This window comes from Pteropus vampyrus, unplaced genomic scaffold (assembly GCF_000151845.1).
Source record: "Pteropus vampyrus isolate Shadow unplaced genomic scaffold, Pvam_2.0 Scaffold6, whole genome shotgun sequence".
Classification (NCBI taxonomy): domain Eukaryota; kingdom Metazoa; phylum Chordata; class Mammalia; order Chiroptera; family Pteropodidae; genus Pteropus; species Pteropus vampyrus.
In genome coordinates this window covers 8,207,343-8,229,400 of record NW_011888787.1, presented here as the reverse complement: position 1 = coordinate 8,229,400, position 22,058 = coordinate 8,207,343, and the positions used below count along the sequence as shown (strand labels likewise).

The 22,058-nt window shown below is 53.6% G+C and overlaps 1 protein-coding gene and 1 long non-coding RNA gene across 5 annotated transcripts in view; both read left to right on the top strand.

The window, feature by feature from the left end:
• Positions 1-267: 267 nt before the first annotated feature.
• CSF1 (colony stimulating factor 1) lies at positions 268-16,995 on the top strand. 4 transcript variants are annotated; one of them, XM_023535973.1, is made up of 10 exons: positions 441-462; positions 1,722-1,984; positions 2,743-2,865; positions 4,145-4,207; positions 5,760-5,930; positions 7,985-8,132; positions 10,212-10,336; positions 10,892-10,944; positions 11,282-11,340; positions 14,912-16,995. In XM_023535973.1, exons 1-9 carry the CDS (start codon positions 456-458, stop codon positions 11,325-11,327), a joined length of 999 nt encoding a protein of 332 aa, XP_023391741.1. In that variant the 5' UTR covers positions 441-455; the 3' UTR covers positions 11,328-11,340; positions 14,912-16,995. The 4 variants fall into 4 exon arrangements, with proteins under 4 accessions (XP_023391731.1, XP_023391741.1, XP_011365954.2 ...); XM_011367652.2 differs by having other exon boundaries at positions 9,318-10,336; XM_011367633.2 differs by lacking the exon at positions 14,912-16,995 and adding an exon at positions 12,206-13,097 and having other exon boundaries at positions 9,318-10,336.
• Positions 16,996-19,451: 2,456 nt separating this feature from the next.
• Positions 19,452-22,058, top strand: part of LOC111745079 — a 17,065-nt gene continuing 14,458 nt past the window's right edge. Inside the window, exon 1 of the long non-coding RNA XR_002782481.1 lies at positions 19,452-19,493. This is a non-coding gene — a long non-coding RNA (uncharacterized LOC111745079). The remainder of the gene's footprint in view (positions 19,494-22,058) is intronic.

Genomic DNA, 22,058 nt, shown 5'->3' with positions numbered 1-22,058 from the left:
CCCTCATCCACCGCACACACATGCTTCCAGGCCCTGCTGGGGAGTGGGCGCTTCTGGATGGAGCAAGTTCAGGGTCCTCGGCTTACAGGCTGCCAGGGCTTCTGCCCAGGAACTGCTGGCAGAAGGAAGGAGCAGGGCAAGTTTCTACTTGTTCCAGCTCATAGGCAAGAGCTGCTGGGGACTTGAGGGGTTGAATCGGGTCTGTTTGGGGCTGGGGTGGGACCAGACTCCAGAGCTGCCTGGGGCTAGCTCTGAATCTTTTTTCTTGCAAACCCTGGTGCAGTCCGATGGGGGAGATCCTGGGCTTGGTGGCGGTGGAGGATGGTGGAAGGAGATTTGGGGGTTGAGGAGCTGTGGTCAGGGGTTGGGGCTGCTCCGGACTATATGGCGAGGGTCCTGCCCCCTCTCAGGCAGTAGCGGCTGCAGCTTTTAGAAGGTGTGGAGTGGCACTGCTAATGAACAGTAAGTGGTCTCCCGATGCTTCTGAGGAGAATGGAGGAGAAACACGGGTGGAGAGAAGCAGAAAGATGTTCCGAGGGTCAGGGAGGGAGTTGCAGGTGGGGTGAAAGGGAGAGGGAAGATTAGGTCGGAAGAGCCCACCTGAGAAAGAGGAGACTGGGCTGAGAGGGGACATGGCGGAGGGCGAAATGATAGGTGGCATGACAAAGATAAGCAGCTGGAGGTGAGACCGTGAGGAAAGAAAAGGGGGCTGGTTTTCGACAGGGCGGCCGGAGGGTCCATTCATGCCAGGGTCTCTCCAGCGAGCGACCTTGCTGATGGGGAAGATGGAACAGAATGGAAGGCAGGTGAGGATGGACAGCTGGGCTGAGATGTCCCAGCATCTTTCCGAGGCTGCAACAGAGATTACTTCCTGGCTGCCCCAGAGGCCAAGGCTGGTGGGTGGGAGGAAAAAGGAGGGGGGAGAAGAAGCAGCCCAGCCAGATGCAAGCGAGACTGTTAACCCTTGGGTGCCTGTCCAGATCCACCTCTGAGGCAAAATTGGGGCCCCAGGTGCAGGGGTGGCCTCCTTTGGTGGCTACACTCATTCCACACTAATGCTTGAAATGGCTCTAAAAGACGGGCAGCCCTTGAGAGTAAGCATTGTCCTCTCTTTGCTGCCCTCAAACATCACTATCTTGAAGTGCCTGTGGCGAGGATGTCTTCCTGAGCGTCCCCTTCCCCACAGGCCCCTTCCTCCATACTGCTTACATCCGGGGCTCAGAGCCTCAGTGGCAGCCAGCCTGGAGCAGACGAACCTCCTGCATGTCCCAGATTCCTCTAGTGGGTCCTGAACCAGAAGTTCCTGAGGACCTGGGCAGTCATTCCCACCCAGGGCTACCTCCTCAACCGCCCAGCAGAGCCCAAAGTTCCCCCCATGACTGTCCTACCTCTTCCACATTCTCCCTCCTCTGGTCAGGCCAGGGCCCTCACCACATCCCTGTGCTGAAGGGCATTGGGCCATCCTGCACCTCTTCCCTCCAGGCCTCACCCTCCCTCTCTCTGCATCAACTTCTCCCCACCTTTCGAAGCCTCGCTGAGGTCCTTCCTCGCTGCAACTTCCCCGGTAGCTCAGCCAGGGCCTCTCCTCCCTGCTGAAAGCAGGCGAACATTTGGGCTTTTAGTTACATGTAAATCAGAATGTCATTGTGCGCTGTTTTATCTCCTTCCAAAAGGATACCTGTATCCTCCCTGTATCCTTCCAACGCGCTATTGATTTGCAGTATTTGTCTCATCCATCTGGATTACCGAGGCAGAGCCCAGGGCCCAGGAAGATGTCAGCCCTCACCCCATCCTGACAGCATTGCCTTCAATCTGGGGACATCCGCTGCCAAGAGGCGACTTCCAGCTGGGGAAAGAAAGCCCAAGGGTTTTTCTCTACCTCCGACTGGAGAAGGGAAGACTTAGTGCCAAGGAGAGGGTGAAGGGGAGAGGAGGAAGGAAAGAGGAAGGAAGGGGCATGTCAGGAGCCAGTCCCATCTCTCGCGTAAGCAGCTACTGGGCCAGGTGGGTGCTGAAAGCGGAGAGAGATCTCAGGAAACATCCTTGACATGTTAAGAGTTGGCTGGCTGGATGCAGAGCCTAATGAGGCTGACTGGCGGCAGAGTCTGATGGGGTTCAGAGAGACAGGTGCCAGCCGCGGATGGCCTAGAGCTGGTACTGCTGCCTGCCTCTGATTAATTGCTTGGACTCCTTTAGACACACATGCGCAGGGCTCCAAAGGTCTCTGGCATAGGATGGGCTCCCAGTGAAACTGAGTTAGGGTCCCTGGCTTTTCTAGTAGCAGAGCCAGACTTGTGTGGAATCAGGTAGGAGGAAGGGCTGGGCCCAAGGAAAATGTCTCTGGCTCGAAGTCTGGAAGCTGGTACATGAACATGAACTTAAGAGGAGTAGGCAGTTCACAAGATGCCTGGCTCAGTGTTTGATGTTGTAGGAATAGAATAATGGTTAGATGTAAGTCTTGCACTCGAGGAGTTTCCTGAGTAAATGGAATTTAGACGGGTAGGCATACCTCCCATGTCCTTAGTACAAGTTCAATGTATAGGAAGGCTTGGCCTGGGAGGGCCTCTTGGAGATGACATCTGTTGTTTGGAGGGAGAGTAAGGTTGTGCCATGGCTGTTAGGCAATCCTGAGAAAGCTGGATTTGGGGAATGCTGCATCCTGGGGTGAGGGGCAGAGCCTGTAGCCTTATAGGTATGAAGGCATGGAGTTCCTGGGGAGAAATGACATCCTCTCTATCACAGACATGGCTGGGCCCCCGACTGCTGCTGCTCTGTCTCCTGGTGACCAGGAGCATCACCGAGGAGGAGTCGAACCACTGTAGCTACATGATCGGGGATGGGCACCTGCAGCTCCTGCAGCAGCTGGTGAGTGTGTGGACACACCTACCTTACCTTCTCCCCACTGGGGAAACTGAGGTGGGAGCCAAGGAGCAGGGTCAAAGCGAGGGGTGGCAGGCAGAGAAACAGGGCTGTGGAGAACATGGCTTGTGGCCCCCACCCAGCTCCACTGATACTCCCCTCACTGACCTTCTCAAGGTCAGGGCCTCTGACCCCAACCCCAACCATGAAGCTATCTCTGACTTCCCTGCTGGCAGGGGACAGGGTGGGCTTCCAGCTGGTTGCCTAGGTGAATGATTGCCTGGAATGTCAATCATAGACACTGAAAAGGCTTGTGAGGCCTGCTGTCTGTCCCTCAGTGGGATGCTTCCTCTGAGGAGCCAGCTCAGTCTGCCTGCTGTGTCCAGATGTTGCCTCTAGCTCCTGGACTCCCAAATGTGACGCCAGCCTGGTACCTGGGCCTCAGCCAGATTTGGTGGGGAGGCTCCTGCCTAACTCCCAGCCCTTTACCCTCATGTCCCTGGCTCTTGCCCGAGCCATGGAGCTGGGATGACCTGCTCACCCGGGACATGAAGGAGCCTGTACTTCATTCTGTTTGGGCCAGCAGTCGTCAACAATTCCAAACATGTTTCTGCCAAGCAGAATCGGGTTGCTGTCATGGCTGCTGTCCTGCTTAGAAGGGAATTTACCATCCCTCTGGCCAGTCAGGCAGGGCGGGACATAACTGGTGAAGGCCAGCTTCAGGGCCCTGATCTTAGGGCCTGTAGGCTGGACCTCCTGCCTCTCTTACCCCTATACTTTTCCTCCTGCATGTAGCTGCCACAGCAGCCCAAAGTAAACCAAAGAGCCGCGGCATCCTCTGAGGCTTAGAATCATAGAACCACTGCTCTGGGGGCCAGTGAGGGCTTTCAGGGCATCTAGCCCCAGCCCCTACAGATCCTGAAGCCCCAGAACTTGTTTAGCCTCTGTTTGAATTCCACCCATGCCAGGGAGCTTACTACCTTCCACAGGAGATTATGTCCTATATCCTCTATTAGATAGTTCTTTCCTATAACAAGCTGGCATCTGTCCGATGTCTTGGAGTGGGAGGTAAAAGGAAGAGACTTCTTATTCTTCTACTGCCCTCACCTGGGCATGTGAAAGACACAGGTCTTCCTCTAGCTTTGGTTCTGTCTTTCTAGGTGTGGTTAGGGGTAGGTGGATGAGGATTAAACCCTGATTCACCCAGAAACTCTAGTCCCCATTCTCAGGCAAGCTCAGCTGAGCTGCAGACCACCTGCCACCACTGGCTCACTCTCTCTTACAGATTGACAGTCAGATGGAGACCTCGTGCCCAATTGACTTTGAGTTTGTAGACCAGGAACAGTTGGTGAGTTATGGCTTTATGTGTTTCCCAGGGCAGGTATACGTGGGAGCGTGAAAGCTGGAGAAATCCTAAAGCTGGGCAGGGTGAGGGTATGAGGATCCCTGGATGCTTAAGTCTGGGGCGCCAAGGGCCAGAGTTGGGCAGGTCGAGGGGCTCAGTTCCCCTGCTGCTCCCTTCTTCTGGCCTGGCACGTGTCAAGGTCTTACTATGTGCCAGGCACTTCTCTAATTTAAGCCTGATGGAACCACTATATGGCACACTCATCTTGTTTATTGACCCCAGAGAGATTAAGGGAACACAGCTAGCATGGGGTAGAGGCCTGATTTGTACCCATGCAGCCTGGCTCTAAGGTCTAAGGCAAACCAATACTTCTGGGTCACATGCTTTGCTTAAGGACGTCACTTCCATCCAGCAGGCCAGCAAGCAGGGAGTCAGTCCAGCCTTTTCCCTCGTCCTCCTACCTTACCCCCAGCCAGTCCAAGTTCTGCTGGTTCGGCCTCCCAGAAGCTCTGGGGCCTGGCCCAGCCCCACCCCTTGGACTATTTAAAGAAGCGAACCTCTGAAATGTGCTCTCTGCTGCCACCGATGTACCCCTCATCTCTCCAATTAAGGGAGCTCTTGGAACCCTAACCTGCTACCTTCCCTTCCCTTCCCCAAACCTGTCAGGGGCCTCCCTCACTCCAGGAGAAGCCCAGGCTGTTTAGCGTGGGGTTCACAAGCTGCAGCCTCCACCACATGGCCCCACCCGCTACCTCCATTCTCTGCTCCTTCCTGTCCTCGGGCCTTTGCACAAGCTCTTCCTGATGCCTGTAATGCCTTTCCAAGGGCCCCCACCCTAGCCCTTATTTTGTTTGTTCCTCTTCGTGCTTCACGCAAAACCACCACGATGCCCAGAAGTAGCACCCATCTCTGAGTTTCTTCATACCTGACCCATATGTAGTTCTATTAGAACTGGAGGCCGCCTCACAGTCCAGATAATAACCTCTCTATTTCATATTTCATTCTTTCCCTTGCTCACTAATGCTTTAACAAGCATTTACTAGGAACCTAGTGGACCAGATACTAGGAATACAGAGCTAAAGCAGAGCCTCTGTTGAGGCGACCACCATCTCTTCAGGGAGACAAAACTCTGAGGTTATTCTTTGGACCATGAGGTATCTCCAGCACCTCTACGGCCTAGAGGATTAGAAGGAACCATATGGTAAAGAGAGATAGAAAGAAAGAGAAGTTCCCCAGTGCCTACCCTCCTTATGTACCCCGACTCTGGCTAAAGTGTCATTGTCCAAAAACCTGAAGCTCTCTCTAACCAGAATCCACATTTCCTTCCTCTACCCCAATCCCCAGCAGTGCCAGGTCCCAAGGAGAGAGAATGAAAGGCCAGCTGAGGGCAGCATCCTCCTAAGTACCAAAGCGCTGTGGCCTGTGGCCTCTCCCCCGGGTAGCAGGAGGGCCGGCTGCAGCCCTCCGTCGGCCTGGGACGGTGGCCATCTGGCAGAGAGCCTGGGTTCCCAGGCCGCATCAGCCAGACCGTCAACTCCAGGTTCTCCTTTTTCAGAAAGACCCCGTTTGTTACCTTAAGAAGGCATTTCTCCTGGTGCAAGACATCATGGAGGATACCATGCGCTTCAAAGACAACACCTCCAATGCCAATGCCATCCTGAAGCTCCAGGAACTCTCTGTGAGTTTGAAGGTCTGCTTCCCCAAGGACAATGAGGAGCCGGACAAGGTAGGAGGGTCCTGGAGCCGGGAGCACTGTGTAAGGGCAGACGGTGGCTGTGGCGGCCCCCTCCCTGCCCACATGCACAGGACGCATTCACATTCTTCCCTCACTCTCTCATTCGTTTCTTCTTTACACAAAGAAGAAACTTTGTGTCCTTTACTAAGGACTAACCGTGCAGGAGGCATAGTGCTAGGCCTTCAATTTCTTCATGAATGAGGACTGCACGGTTTGGACTCTCGAGGAGCTCATAGTGATGTGAGGTTGGCAGCCTATAAACAAACAATGGCACAAGCAAACAGAATTGCAAACCATGAGGACTAGTCATTCATTCAACAAATAGTTAACGAGTGCGTGCTATGCGCCAGGCGCTGTTCTAGACACTGGGGAACAAAATAAACAGACAAAAATCCCCACATTCATGGAGCCTACATTTGGGGGTGGAGAGACAGTTAACAAAATACGTAAGTCAAATGCGTGGTACGTTGGATGGAAGTAGCTGCATTGCAGAAGGAAAAACCTGAAGGCGGTGAGGACGTGAGCCATAAAGGAGAACCCCATTAGGCCCTGAGAGGGAGAAACAGGACTAATTTATAAGGGGGTGGGGAGGAAGAGCCAGGGACGGCTTCTGAGTAAGAAAATAATCATTTGAGGTCCAAGGGTGAGTAAGTCAGGAAGCAAGAAGGCTGGTCAGAGCATTCCAGAACAGAGAATGCAATGCACAAAGCGGTGAGCAGAAACTTGCATATTCAGGAACCCAAAGTGTGGGCAGCGTGGCCAAGGCTTGGAAGTGGAGGGGAGAGAGGACAGGAGGTGGGAGCCAGAGCACCTGAGGTCCTAAAGAGTGCGCGAAGGCAGCCACGGTGAACGGGCCCGTGTCCTAACCTCATCTGCGTTGTGAGACCATTCTGGTCGCTGTGTGGAGAATGGAGGGTAGGGAGCTGGCGTGGAGGCTGGGAGGCCGGCAGGAAGCGCAAGTCCCAGCCAGAGACAGGACATGACAACTTGGTGGTCGCTGTTGGAGGCAGGTGCCAGATCAGGGTGAATAGAAGAGAGGAAGTAGAGGCAAGACGGCCCTGAGGAATGCCAGCATTTAGAGGTCAGGTGGAGGAGGAGAGCCTGGTAAGGAGCCTGAGAAGGAGCCGTTCAGGAGTTGGGAGGACGACCAGCAGTGTGCAAAGTTCCTCAGTGCTCCCGTGGGTGTGGGGAGCCCGAGTCCCACAAGCAGAAGAGGAAAGAATAGCTCAGCAGACGGAGCTGAGGCAGCCTTGGCCCTCCTTCTAAGACACGCCGATGCCGGAGAGGGCCCACAGCCCCATGGCCCACCCCAGGCCACTCTCCGCACCACAGGCCACCCACCCACCTCCCCGACAATCCCTCAAATGTCTTCTCTGTGCTCTGTGGATAAGATTAACAGTTCTTGACACGGCCAGCGAGGCCCCGCAGGACCTTGCCCTTATGACCTCTCTCAGTTGCATCTCTCCACTCTCCTCCTAAAGGGCAGTACTGGAGCCACTCTAGCCTCCTTTTAGCCTTTCAATGGTTCAGGCTTTCCCGCCTCAGGACCTTTGCACAGCCTGTCCCCGCCACCTGGAGAGCTCTCTCCAACCCTGCATCCCTTGCTGGTTTAGTCTTGCTCATCTTTTAGTTGGTTCTTTGGGGGCCTTTCCCTGAGCTCTACTTTAGTTCTCTTTGTTTTACACTCTCAGATCATCCAGTACTTCTTCATAGGGCTCACTGCACCTGCAGCCATGGGTTTAGTGCCCGTGCCCTGCTGGACTCGATGTCCAATCCAGCCAGGGATCACCTCTCTTGTCCATTGCATGATTCCCAGGTCATTACCATATGTCTGGCACATGTATGTGTGCTACATGGATCTGTGAATAAACGACGTCTCTCATAGCCTCAGGATGCACTGTGCCACAAGCTAGGGGCGAGGGGAGGGAGAAAGCGAAAGAGAAAAATAAGACAGATGTGAGCAAGGCCAAGGACGTTTGACAAGCAATCTGGAGACAGAGGCCAGTGCTCCTCCTCACCGAGGGGGGCCCCCGCTCTCCTTCCAGGCCTGTGTCCGAACTTTCAGTGAGACGCCCCTCCAGTTGCTGGAGAAGATCAAGAATGTCTTTAATGAAACAAAGAATCTCCTTAAAAAGGACCAGAACATTTTCAGCAAGAACTGCACCAACAGCTTTGCTAAATGCTCCAGCCAAGGTAAGCACTGAGGGGGCCAGAAAGTGTGCGGCGGGGGAGGGGGTATAGAAAAGAGCAGGGATTGGGAGGTGAGAAGGGGGCTGGAGGGACCCCCCAGGAGGCAGCCTGGCTGCTGCTCATGCTCCTGTGTGTGTAGATGTGCTTGTTTCATGTACATATGTGGCTTCGTGTACCTCTGAGTGGTCCTGGGCACATGTCTGTTCTGACATGTGTGTGCATGCACACCTACATATGTCTGCATGTTGAGGCATCAAGAAGCATCGTGTCGGTGGCTGTGATATTAGGGAGTGGAGAAGGGGCCCCTCTCGGAGAGCCCTGTAGGCATGGAAGCTTCCCCACCAGCTCTGCAGGCTGGCTGAACGGATGGGGGGTTTCGTGGAGAGAGCAGAGGGCTTTGCTCCAGGAGTCCTGCTGCGAATCACCAGGATATCCTGGCTGCAGAAGTCCTCAGGATGCCTTGAGTGTCCCCTCAAGGGACAGGCCGGATTTGAAGTCTGAGCATCATTCAAACTCTCCCAGTGCTGGCCCAGCTGCACACAATGTGTACCCTGCGTGTCTTCGTCTCTGCGTCCTGTGCCACGTGTGCCCTCCTACATGCAACCTTGCTCCCCGAGGCAGAGGCTGAGGCCCTACCACCTGCCGATGGCCAACTCCAGTTTCTTTGCTTCAATCTCAAGGCCTCAAGCCTTGGCCACATTCTAGCCTCAGCCCGTCCCCGCCTGTGGCTGTGACTGTATGGCCCCTCGCTGTGCATGAAACCACCTTGCTGCTTCCAGCCAATGCATTGTCTTTGGGGCTTGAGGGTGTCTTGTGTTAGTCTTGGAGACGACTGCTCAACCTGCTGGCTGGCCACTGATCACCCCTAGCTTGGCGTCTGGCCAGCTGGAACTTCGGGAAGGGCTGTTCTCTGGTCCTTATTGACCCTGAACCCCGGTCTGTGCCTCTAAACCCCTCTTTGCTTTCTGCCCATAAGACTCTACAGTTCGCACCTTTCCTGCTTATAGCCAGTGTCATGAGCATCGGCTTCAGCCCTGCCCTCTCCTCATCCCAAGGGCAGAGTCAGGGGATGTGGAGATCTCCAGACCGATGTCCCCCTCTCGATCCCCTCTGAGAAAGCTGTGCTGAAGGCTGGTGACTCTATATCCCCCCCGTCTTTCTTTCTCTCTCTCTCTGTGGTTCTTTCAGATGTGGTGACCAAGCCTGATTGCAACTGCCTGTACCCCAAAGCCACCCCTAGCAGTGACCTGGCCTCTGTCTCCCCTCAGCAGCCCCTTGCCCCCTCCATGGCCCCTATGGCTGGCTTGACCTGGGCCGACTCTAAGGGGACAGAGGACAGCTCCCTCTTGCCCAGTGAGCAGCCCCTTCGCGCAGTGGACCTGAGCAGTGCCAAGCAGCGACCACCCAGGAGCACCTGCCAGAGCTTTGAGACACCAGAGACCCCAGGCGTCGAGGGCAGCCCCACTGGAAGCTCACCGGAGCCCCTCTCCTCTGTCGAGGCTCCCGTCTCTGGGATGGAAGACCTTCTTGATTCTGTGTTGGGCACTAACTGGGGCCTAGAAGAGGCCTCCGGAGAGGCCAGTGAGGGTTCTGTACCTCGAGGGGCAGAGCTTTCCTCCTCCAGGCTGGGAGGAGGCAGTGTCCAGGCGGAGGCCACCAGACCCCGCGACCTGTTCTCAGCAACGTCTCTGCTCTCCGCATCGGCAGAGGAGCCCCAGTCAGTGGATGTGACTGGCAGCCCCCTGCCCAAGGTGGGCCCTGGGAGACCCACTGGCCAGGCTCAGAGACACGCGTTTGAGAAGACAGGCCGTCTATCTGCTCTGCCTAGAGACCACCAGGAGCCAGGCTCTGCCAAGACCCCATCACTGCGCCCGCAAAGTCTCAGCGGCCCCTCCACCCTCTCTGCTGGACCAAGCCTTCCCAGCAGCCACTCCTGGGGCAACGTGCTGCCCCTCGGAGAGCCAGAGGGCAAGAGGAGCACCAGGGACCGGAGGAGCCCCGCAGAGCTGGAAGGAGGTCCAGCAAGTGAGGGGGCGGCCAAGCCCCCTGCTGATTTTAACTCCGTTCCTTTGACTGATGCAGGCCATGAGCAACCGCCCCCCGAACCCCAGCGCCACGGGTTTGCCTTTCGCTTGCTGATACCCAGCGGCGTCATCCTGGTCCTGCTGGCCATGGGCGGCCTCCTGTTCTACAGGTGTAGGCGGCGGGTAAGAGCTCAGTGAGGGAGAGGAGCGCATCTCACGAGGCAGCGGCACAGGCGGGTAGAGGAGCAGGTCCAGCGGGTGGGATGCCTGCTTGGGTTCAGCCTGGGCTCTTCGGACACTGAGAGAGGTGGCTGACTGAGCACAGAGGAGGGGAGGTTGAAATGGAGGTTTCTTCAAGAATGGGGAGGGCTCAGGCTAGAAAGTCAACGGGAAGGGATGGAGCAGCAGGGAGTGGGAGAGAATATCCGTGGGTCAATAGCAGGATGAGAACCCGGATGAGAGGAAAGGAATGCTGTGTGAAGGCCAGGACAGGGCGTTCCCTGGGGCTCCGCAGAGCCCGGCCCGAGGGCCACAGGATAGCAGGTGGCCTGCACAGCTGCCAGAAATGGGCATCGCCAATAGAGAGGCTTTAGGAAGCTCCCCTGGCCCTCTGGCTGATCCCACTTCCGGGGAGCTGGGAGAAACTTCTGGAATTCATCAGCTCCTCCAACACCCTGGCCTGGGCGTGGGCCACAGTGTCCCCAGCGGCTCAGTGAGTCTGCTCTTTTCTGTCCCCAGAGCCGTCAAGAGATTCAGACAGTGGATTCTCCCATGGAGCAACCAGAGGGCAGGTGAGAGTTTGGGGCGGGGGGTTCTGCAGGTACCGGGGGCCTGTCTCGGCATCTATTTCCCCTGTAGATTTGGGGGAGACTTTCTCTCACTTGCTCTGAGGAAATGCAACTTGGAACAGGAGGTGGGGTGGAGAGCGGGAAGGATGTCTAGTCTTTCCTTGCTAGCTGGGATTTTTCCTTATTTCTTCTCAGTTCCTTATTTCTTAAGCAGTTTTGGGTCTTCTAAAGCTGAGGGGGCTGAAGCACATGTGCAGGGAGGTGGGGGACAACCTTAGGGGTATCCCTCACTACTCAGCCGCTGCCGACGTCTCATACCAGCCTTGCGCTCTACCCGCAGCCCCCTGACCCAGGATGAGGACAGACAGGTGGAACTGCCAGTGTAGAGGGAATTCTAAGGTAAGACTCTGATGTGGATCTTTCTCCATCCCTTCAAATGAGCTACATCCTTTTCCAGTCACCCTAACTCGTTGGTGATACCACCAAGTCCCCCGAGGCCCACACACTTGACTCGCCCCCCTGCCTCCTACTCCCCTTTCCATCCGTCACCAGGGCTGGCGAAACTTCTCCTGGGTCCTCAGGTCTCCCCGCTGCCCCTCTATTCCCATCACCCCCTCTGAGGCTAAGCACTATCACCTCCACATTCGGTTATTCTGCCTTGGGCTTTAGTCTTGCGGCCACCTTCCATCCTAGAACCACCTTAATCCTCTTGTGTAAGGTCTTTACCCTCCTGGGGAAATTCAGGAGCTGTGCATCACCAACCACTTCAAACCCATCGTTCTCAGCTCGATTCCCAAGCTCCTGCGGCAGCTGCCCCCGACATACACCTCTTGCCAGCTCCCTCTCTGCTTGCACCTTGATTTGACCCTTCTCCGCCAAGATCATTTCTGCCTTCCTGCTTTTGGGTTCATGGAGCTATAGCATTTTGGTTTTGGAAGGGCTCTCAGAGGTCATTTGGCCTAGCATCCCACCCAAAAGGGGCTCCCTTTCTCTACATCCCTGACAGGGTGTCCCCCAGCTCTCACTCACACACTGTCAGTCCCAGGCAAGCTCCTTGCTGTGTCCCCAATAGCACCATGTGGAAGTCCGTCCTCGTGTGAGGTATAACCAGCTTCCCTGCCCACCGCCCCCCCATGAAGGCCCTCCCTCCTAGTCTCATGAGAGCCCTCCAGTATCTCATCAGTTATCCATGACCCCTTTAAGAATTCTCTCAGCTAAGTGTGGCCAAGTCCCTCAAACATTCCTTATATGATATGGTTTTCAGACCCCTCACCATCCTGGTCGCCCTCCTTTGGACACACTCGTTTGTCAATGTCCCTCTGAAAATGTGGCGCCCAGCCCTGGACACAGTACTCCAGACGTTGTCTGACCAGCTCAGAGTACAGTGGGATTGTTATCTTCCTTGATCTGGACAGTATTCTGCTATTTGTACAGATTAAGCTTGCATTAGTTTTTTTTTTTTTTTTTTTTAACAACTGCATCGTACTGTTGTCATATGTTGAGCTCGTGGTCTATTAAAACCCCTAGTTCTGCTTTCCGGAAACCTCTGTCATAGACCTTCTCTACCCTGTGCCTGGACAACTTAATCGTTTCAACCAAAGTGTAGTTTATATTCACCCTTGTTAAACCACCCTGCTGGTTTCTGCCCATCATCGCCCGAGCCTATTGAAATTGTTCTCCATGCCAGTTCCGTCTCTCCAGCCCTCCCATGTGTCTGTGCCTCTTGTTGTCCTGGCCCACGCTGTGGATAAAGATGGGACCCTCGCTGCTCCTCGCCCTTGCTTCTTGGTTCCAGGCGGCCTCTCCCTCCTCCCCTTATTGCTCTTTGCCCACGATTAGTGGCAGGAGACCTTCCTTTCTGATGGTCTCCGCTGCCCTCTGATTGCTCCTTCAGTTTATACCCTTCTGCTCTTTTGGATTTGGTTAATACTATATCAATTCGCGCTTATTTGGATGCTGTTTTATACATTGAAAATTCTTAATTTGTGTGTCGTGTACCCCCAAGAAGGCTGTAAGCCCCTTGAGGGCAGGGACCGTGTCTTCCACTTCTTTTTGCATTTCTTTCTCTATCCCGGGTTCTAATACAAAGACGGCTTCTCTGCACTTGCTAAGAACTCAATAAATGTTGACCAAATGGCCTCAGGGCTGACTGACCAGCTGACTATGGACAGTTGTCTCTAACTGACCAGCCTCTGGCTGACCAGTTAACCAGCTAATTAATTGACTCTGACTGACTGGTTGACCAGCAGGACAGGTGAGTCTGACTGACCAATTGACTAGTTGGTAACTACCTAACTAGTTAGTTGTTGATTGGTGAACTCATTGGTTAACTGACAAGCAGACTTGCCTAATTTGCCGACTGACTGGCTAGCAGACTAGCGGAGGTGACCCATTAAAGTCTCCATTCCCCGTGCCAAACACCAGCAAGTGCCTTAGGGCCTTCCCACATGTAGAGTGACAGGTCTGGGCCACTCCTAGGAGATAGGGGAACTGACGAATGCTCAAAACCAGGGGATGTACTTGGACAAGAGCAAAGTAACATATCTGGAATGCTGGGGTCTCCTTTGCCTGTACGGTGAGCGGTCAGATGGGGACACAGGCAGGGCTGTGACGATGACCCAGCTCCCCTGGGACTGGTAAGCAGAGGGTGGACAGAGGTCCCTGGGGACTCCGCGGCTCAGTGCTGCTCCACCCTCTGAGCACCCCCGGTCTTGGCCCTTTGCGCCATCTCCTGTACGCTCCAGTCTTCTTTCCCTACTCTCTTCCCCCCAAGATTTCACTCTCAGCGGGAGCCCCAGCAGAGCCACACCCAGGCTCCCCCTTGGATCGACAGGTTCAGCTGTAAGGCGGCCTCCAGATAAGGCAGTAGGAGTCTCAGGGTGATTCAGGGCCAGCCCCTAGACTGACTGCCACCCTGATGAGAGAGAGATGAGTGAAGGACCCTCAGAAAGAACACACCAGCAACCAGCCCTTCCGCTCCAGGAAACCAGGAGTTAGGGCAATAGGCCAAAGCTTGCCTACTTGGTGTTTGCCTCTTGGGCCCACCAGGGCCTGTGACCCCATTGTACCCAGTATGGCTCAAGTCCAGTTTGTGGCTCCCTCCTCCTTTCCCCTCCGGAGCATGGGAATGGGCTGGGAGCCAGAAGCCATGGTCCCATCTTTCCTCCTTACCCATCACGGGCTTTGCCAGTATGGCCTATGGACATCCAGGGAGAGGAGCACCACACAAGGTCCAAAGTCAAACTGTTGGATGGAGTCCAGGGGATTTCTGGTCTGGGAACAAAGTGTTCTGAGGATGCCGGGCAAGTGGACAAGGATGGGGGTGGGGTGGGGAGAGAGCAGGGCCCTGACTCCCATGGATGATGTAGGGAGGCTCATCCAGAAGGAAGATTGCTTAGGGGTGAGCATGTCAAGTGGCAGGAAGGGAGTTTCCTTGTCCCGGAACTGCTGCTAGTTCTTCCTCTTTAGTTATCTCTGCTCTGCTGTCCTGAATATTGTGTGTGATGACCCTCTCTGATGGATGGTGTGGAGGGGGGAATGAGAAATTCCTCTTCTTTGCTAGAGTTGGCAGGATGCACCCTTGGCTCTTTGGACCAAGGCCAGCAAGACAATCTTGTCTGAGGAGGGGTCCAAGGACACTCAAGTACTCCCCTCCCCTCTCTGTCCCACCTCTCTGCTTAAGCAACGCCCCCCACCCCCGGCCCTGGTCAGACCTCCAGCAGGCCCGGTTACTTTTCTCTGTGGTCCCTGGTTCCCCAGGAGGAGGTAGGAAGTAAGGACAGTCTGGCCAGCGGCTTTGGGTTCTTGCCAGGGAAAGCCGCCTGGTCCTTTGTGGTGTCTGGGGTGGCTGGGAAGACGAGAGAAGGGACAGGAGGAAGTCCTGCCTACAGCACCCCCAACAGCCCACAGGAATGCTACGCCTCCCTCCACTCCCACTTGGCTGACCATGGTTTCCTTCTCTCCCCTACAGCTGGGTGCACAGGACAGTCTCTCCGTGGCAGGAGACATTATGGAGGCATCCACCCCCCTCTTCCCCAGCCATTCTCCTGGGAATATGGCCTGCCCACCATGAGAGCTCCTGCCTCCCAGGACTAGACCAGAGCAGCCAGGCTGGGGTCCCTCCACCCTTGACGCTCAGACTGTGGACTAAGAGAGGACCGGAGGATGCCCCCCACGCTGCTGATATTTATCGTGGGCCCTGGAGGCCCCCGTCCACTTAAGGGATACTGGCAAACCCGGCCGAGGACCCTCTGCGAGGGGCTGTTTTCTTCTCCTACCACCCCCCTAACCCAACACCTGGGCCAGGGACCCAGAGGCCCATGGATGTGGGAGAACAGGGTGAACAGAAGAGCCCTTGTGCCCAGAGGACCCGCCTGGTGCCAGTGGATCCTGACAACAACGAGCAGGGACTTGTCTCCCGAGAGAAGTATGAGGCTTGCAGGGCGGGTCGGCGTCGGCTGGATTTCCCGGAAAGGCGCAGCCCAGAAGACAGGAGAAGAAGGCCTGCTGGTCTGCACCGACAGCCCGGAGCTGGTCTACACCCGAAGTGCCCTCTGATGGCTGCCAGGCGGTGGGAGAGGCCAGCCCTGCCCTCAGGACCTGCCTGGCTTGGCTTGCAATGCCAATGGGAAGACCAGGGCTGGCCTCGGCCCTGCCGTCCCTCCGGCCCTGCTAGAGCCTCTCTGGGAGGCCGCACAGAGGCTTCCGTCATGAAGGAAGCCATTGCACTGTGAATACTGAACCTGCCTGCTGTACAGCCTGCCCGTCTATCCCCGTGAGCGAACATACGTCCGTCCTACCACCCCTCCAGCCTGTCCCCAGCTTCCTGCACTGAGTGCCCGAGCTGGCCTCGCCTGTCGACTGAGGGAGCCCCTGAGCCCTGACCTTCTGTTGACCCAGCTTTTGACTCCTGGGATGGATCAGGGTGGGAGAACTGCCTGAGCTGCCAGCCAGAGCTGGTCTTTAGGCTGCATCGTTGGCTCAGGTTTCTGCATTTTGCACTTTGACATTGCCAAGAGGGAAGTGACTAGCGGGAGGGAGAAATGGAGGGGAAAGCAGAGACAGACAGACATAGGGAGAGGTGGCAGGTGAGCTGACTGAAAATGGGTCTTTGAAATTATGGGTATGCCCGAGGTTGTGGAGGCATCTGCACTTCTTACCCCGCAGCCTAGTCTCTTTCCTTGAAGCGGACCCCTGTCCCAGCCACAGCTGCAAGGTCACTGCCAGCAGGCACCTGGGGCTGAGCGGGTCATCCCTGTTAGGAGCCCAGTAGGTAGTGATACGGTCTCACCCCCACGCACCCACTACCACCATCTCTCTGACCAGGCAAGCAGGGCAGGTGAGGAACCAGGAAGGCCTAGGCATCTGCTTCCACGTTTGCCTTGAGGACCACCGCTTCCTGGGCCAGCCCGTGGCCGGGGCTCTAGAGCTGAGCAGCAGGTGACAGGGCTGTCAATTGCCCCTGGCCCCTTTGTGCTGCTGTGCCTCTTCGACCGCTCTGGGCCCTCCACTAGCTGCTGGGCTGGGGCCCATGACCTTTGCTTCCTGCCCTTGAAAGTGAGGGTCCGCTGGCCCTGCCTCCCCTGCCTACTGCTGACAGCAAAAGGAAGGACAGCAGTGGACTTCCCCATGGGGCTCTTTTTTCTAGTCACAGACTCTATATTTGATGCTAGAAAATATGTATTTAAAAGTGGAAGGAAAAAACATGCAGAAAAAAAGCATTTTTTTTCTCCACGCCCACCTCTTAAACGTATAGTATTTTAAAAGTCAGGAAAGCAAAGAGCTTCTGCAATGGGTTGGATTTGCTTTCTTGACACAGGAGTGGGAGGGGCCCAGAGCCACCTCTGGGTGGCTCCCCTGGCCACATTCACAAGAACCCCTTCTTTTTCTCTGAGAAAGCCGAGAGGGAACATTGGCTCACACACTGTGAGATTTTGTTTTTATACTTGGAAGTGGTGAATTATTTTATATGAAGTCATTTAAATATCTATTTAAAAAATAGGAAGCTGCTTATATATTTAATAATAAAAGAAGTGCACAAGCTGCCATGTGTGAGTCGTGGGAACCGTTGCTTTCGCGGTGTGGTTGACAAAAACAGGGGTCGGCGGGCGTCAGCTGCTGGGCGAGCTCTCGCTCAAAAGCTTTTCTAAGATACGCGGGGAAGGAGGGCTCTCTGCAAGTCCCAGCTTTGTTACCAAAGCCTCCTGCATTCCTGCTGCACCAGGCACCCTCATTTGCATATCTGTTTAATAGGAAAGGGACACAAACCAGCCAAATCTCAGGCCTGGCTACCAGCCCCTGCTTCAGCCCAGCCTAGCCCAGCCTGGAAAAATGGCTGGTTGGGCTCTGTCCAAGGGCTTGAGGGGCCTCCAAGGACCAGGGTCCTTGACCACTGACCCGCTGCTGTCCAGGTGAGAAGGAGCTGGCCAGGTCCCGGCAGGCCTCTGACGTGAATGGGCTCTGTCTCTGGGCTGGGAAGTGGGTGAGGCTGGCAGGACGAGAGAGCCAGCAGGCTGTGAAGGGGCTTAGGGCCAGATCTTCCTACTCAGAATGGAGAGGAGACCAAAGATGCAGCCTTCCCAGGGCAGAGGGGGTGTTGGAGAGGGCCAGAGCGACTGAAGCCCAAACTCACACCCTGGACACAGCTATGACAACGGGCCTCTCCACCCCTGACCGTGTGGTGGACCAAGTTTTGGATCACTGCTTTCACCCCAGCTCACCTGAGAATCACTTGGGTTTTTTCAAAAAACACCAATACCCAAGCCCCACGCTAGGTTAACAAAATCGGAATCTCAGGGGTGAGGCTCAGACGCCAGGCATCAGAAATGTTTAAAGACATCTCAAATGATTCATTAGGGTGAGAAGCCTGAAGAACTGCACTGTCTGATATAGTGGCTATTTATGTTTAAATTATTAAAATGAAATAAAAGTAAACATTCAGTTCCCCAGTCACTAGCCACATTTCAATGGTTCGTTAGCCGCATATGGTTACCATGTTGGATAGCACAGAAATAGAACATGAGTCATCATGGAAATCCTACTGGACAGTGCGGCCCCAAATGTTGGGTCTCTGCACCGAGGACACCAATGTTAGACAGCAAGGACAAGCACCGAGCCAACTTGGCCAGGATCTAAGGCCCCAGGTGACTCAGTCACCCCTCTCTGTGCCCTTAATCTCCACTACCCCCATGACCCTCACTTCCCTTAAGCAAGCTCTTCCTTTTCTATCAAAAGCCTTTATCCTTTAAGCTAACTCTTCCTTCAGAAAAGATTTTTGAAGACATTTTTATATTTTTTCATTCAAGCCCCAACTTAAAAGTCACCTCCTCTAAGAAGCCTTCCCAGCCCGACCCAGGCCCCTGAGGTCCACTCAAGCTTAGTTCCTTCCTCCCCTGTGCTCCCACAGAGCCTGCTTATTTGTCTGTCTGTCCCATCAGGCTGTGAACTGCCGCAGGAACTGTGCTGCATCCCTCCTTGCATCCCAGTGCCTGAGAGTACCTGGCACACAGTAAGGGCTCAATAAATGTGTGTCCGAAGATTAATGCAGTGCTGAATGCGTGAAGAGGGGCATGGGAATGCGAATTCTGTCAAGATTTAATTGGTGGCCTTTTCCAGGGTCTCACTGGTGTTAGCCAATGGAATGTATATCGAATAACTATAATTCACTGGCCACGAGGAGGAAGAATTTTCAGCAGAAGGGTCTCCCCGGCTTCTGATGGGGGTGGGGCTAGGTTAAAACCCTGACTGATCGCTGGGCTGGAGATGGAATGTATTTTTCAAGGCCTTTAAGCAAGGATTGGCAAAAAATAAAACAAAACAAAACAAAACAAACCTGCCCCTCACCTGTCTTTCCAGAAGCCTCAGAAAAAAATGGCCTGAGAATCTCGGCAAGCCTTTCCTGGGCTTTCTGTACCAGAGGAGCTGCTTGAAAAGTGTCCAATCTGTGGACCAATAGTGACTTTAGATTCGGAGCGAGAGGACTTAGGTAGCTGGCTTGGATCTCTTACTGTTCAGCCATGTGAACATGAGCAAGTATTTAACCTCTCTGAACCTCTGGTTTCTCATCTGTAGAACTGGTTTAAGAGCACAAGCCAGGTACAACTGGTTTAAATGAAGGGAAGCACCTGTGGACTCCAAAGGACCGCCCACAAATCAAGTGTGTTCTGATGCCGCCCCTGCCACTGGGTCCCACGTTGCCCAGGCCAAACGCAGCCTGCTCAAGGCAAGCACTGGGGACCCAGGATGCTACCAGGACCTGGCTGTTCTCAGCGGAGGGTGGCAGAGCTGGGCACTTCTTGCCAAGGTGGGATTCAGATACCTTGTAGCTCAGGGATTTCTGACTGGAAGGCGGTGAGGGCAACGAGGAGACTGGGGGCGAAGGCGGCCCTGGAGTCCAGCGGGTGCCTGAACATGACAGGTCAGGAACTCGGGCTTTGAATATGCAAATAGAAGGGCCCAGCCAAACCCCAAACCATTATCCGGCCAGAGACAGGAAAGTGAATCAGAGGCCAGGAAGAAGCCTGAGGTTAACCTCGTGCAGACTGCAGGCAGCGGTAAGAAGGGGTCGATGGGGCTCTGGGGTCTGGGTGGGCTGGGTGTCTGACGACCCCTTGAACGGGGCGCTAAAGTCATTAAAGTGTGGACAGTGAGCAGGCAGGCAATCCTCAGGCCCCGGCCAGCTGCTGGGGAAAGAGCCCGCATTGCCCCACCCCGGTGACGTCCCCTCCGCCAGAGACACGTTCTTGCCCCCTGGTTTTCCGCCCCTGTTTCTGGGAAGGGAGAACAACCAGGCTCTGCTGTCCTGGATGCTGGGACTGCTGAGAGAGCAAGATGGGCCATGCCAGCCTGGAAAGCCCCATGGCAGTGACCGAACCACAGAGAGCCTCACTCCTGAGGCCCTGCAAGGGCTATGGCTGCTGTGGCCCCGTCCCTGGTTCTGACAGGCTGCTGCCAGCGGGCACCTGGGGCTGAGTGGGCTGTCCCTGTTAGGAGCCCAGGAAAGAGTTTGTATGCCATCAACATTAAATTGGTGTTACTCTGAACCACTTGTTATAAGTTAAGATGCTAATGGTAATCTCCAGGGCAACCATTAAACTATGTGTGTGTGTGTATGTATGTATATGTGTGTGTGTGTGTATACACACACACATATATACATACATACACATACGTATTTATATATTATTAAATAAATGACAAGGAAATTGAAAAGGTATTCGTGAGTATTTTTCTATGCCAGCGTCACTCTCCAGCTGTCAGAGAAACACTAGGGAGCCTTGACCCGCCTCAGACACCCTGAGAGGTGCGCCTTCTCTTTGCCCTTTACCACAGGCACCCCTCTTCCCTTAAGATACAAAGTGCAATGCTCCTTAGTTTTCTGAGCACTTTCCCAGATGAGATCATGTTTCCTCCTCACGACAACCCTGAGATGCAGGCTTTCTTACATCAGTGTGATAAGTAAGGGCTCTGAGGCTCAGAGAGGTTAGGGAAGCTGCCCAAGGACACAGAGCCAATAAGTGTGAAAACGGGGACTGAAATGAGTTCTGTCTTATTTGAGTACAGGGCTCTCTACTCCATAGCTCAGCACTTGGCCACCAGAGATGCTGGCTACCTTGTCCTTCGTTCCTTTTTCTAACTTTTAAATGTAAACATGTACCGAAGTAGAAAGATAGTAATATGAACCTTATGTACCCACCAACCAACAGCTTCAACAGTATGTCCACACTTGACCCCTCTATGACCCCACACACTATCCCCTGCCCCCTCCCGTTATTTCGAAGCCAGTCCCAAATATATCCTTTCAAATGGGAACTTTTCGGCATATGTCTTTAAAAGATAAGGATTCGTTTTTAAAATGTAACCACAAATACTAGTATCCCTTCTGAAAAAATGACTAGTTCCTTAATATTATCAAATATCTAAATCAGTGTTTCAATTTCTGTGTCTTGTAAGTATTTTTTAGACTTTGTTTGAATATGGCCCTAGATATCATTCATACACAGTAATCGGTAGATATGCCTCTTAACCCTCTTTTCATTCATAGATTACCTCTCCCCTCTCCCCTCATCCTTCGCCCCGCCCCCCCCCCAGCAATTTATCCACTGGGGTGGGGGCGGGGGGGGGACTGATTTATTTGTTCTGTAGCATTTCCCAGAATTTGGAATTTTCTGGTTCTAAGGCCATAGTGTCACTAATGTGTTCCTTTGTCATAGTGTCACTAATGTGTCTTTTGCTCTTATAAATTGGAAGTTAAATGCGGAGACTTGATCAGATTTAGGTTCAGTTTTTGGACAAGCGTACTTCATAGGTACCGTTGTGTTCTTCGATTAGGGAGTATATAGGACTGATTGTCTCCTTTGTCCTCATGACATTTCTATCCTTTACACTTGGAAATAGTTTAAACATCTGATACTAGGAGAAAAGTTACATAATGGTGGTTCATTTTTACAGTGGAATTTTATACAGTCTTTAGTAATCATAATTTTTAAAAAATATTGAGCGATATAGGGAGTGCTTATCATATAATGTTAAGAAAAAGAACAGAACTAAGATTAGAAGGAACCACTAATTGCAAGGAAAAACAATTATGTTAATAGAGGCTTTTATAAAGGGTTAGAGTTATGAGGATTTATTTTCTTTATTCTTTCTGTATTTTTCAATTTTAATAAAATTTTCATTAGTTTTACAATCAGAAAATATAATTTAAAATATTTTGTAAAACTTCAACTTCTGCATGTGAAGTTGTGATTTTCCTGAAGTCATCCACAGAACCACAAAATGTTACCTTCTGAGGCAAGATCTAAACATACATGCAGTTCGACCAATTGAACAAATTACTGGTCAGTTGCTGCTTGCTCACTGGTTGTTTGATGTCTCTGAGTGGTGATTTTGGTCACAAAGACTAGTTTGTTGGTCACATGGGCCTAGCAAGAGTGGAGAACAGTTTATCAGAAAGGCCAGCAGAGGAGACTCTTTGGCTAAGCTGGCCTGGCCCGTGTTGTCTTCAGCAGTGAGGACAGGTACCTCCAGCAGGGCTAGGCCAGTGCAGCAGCCCACAGTCTGAGGCATGCTGAAGGGCCTCTCATCAGGGCAGCAGGACCAGACTACAGGTGTGAGTC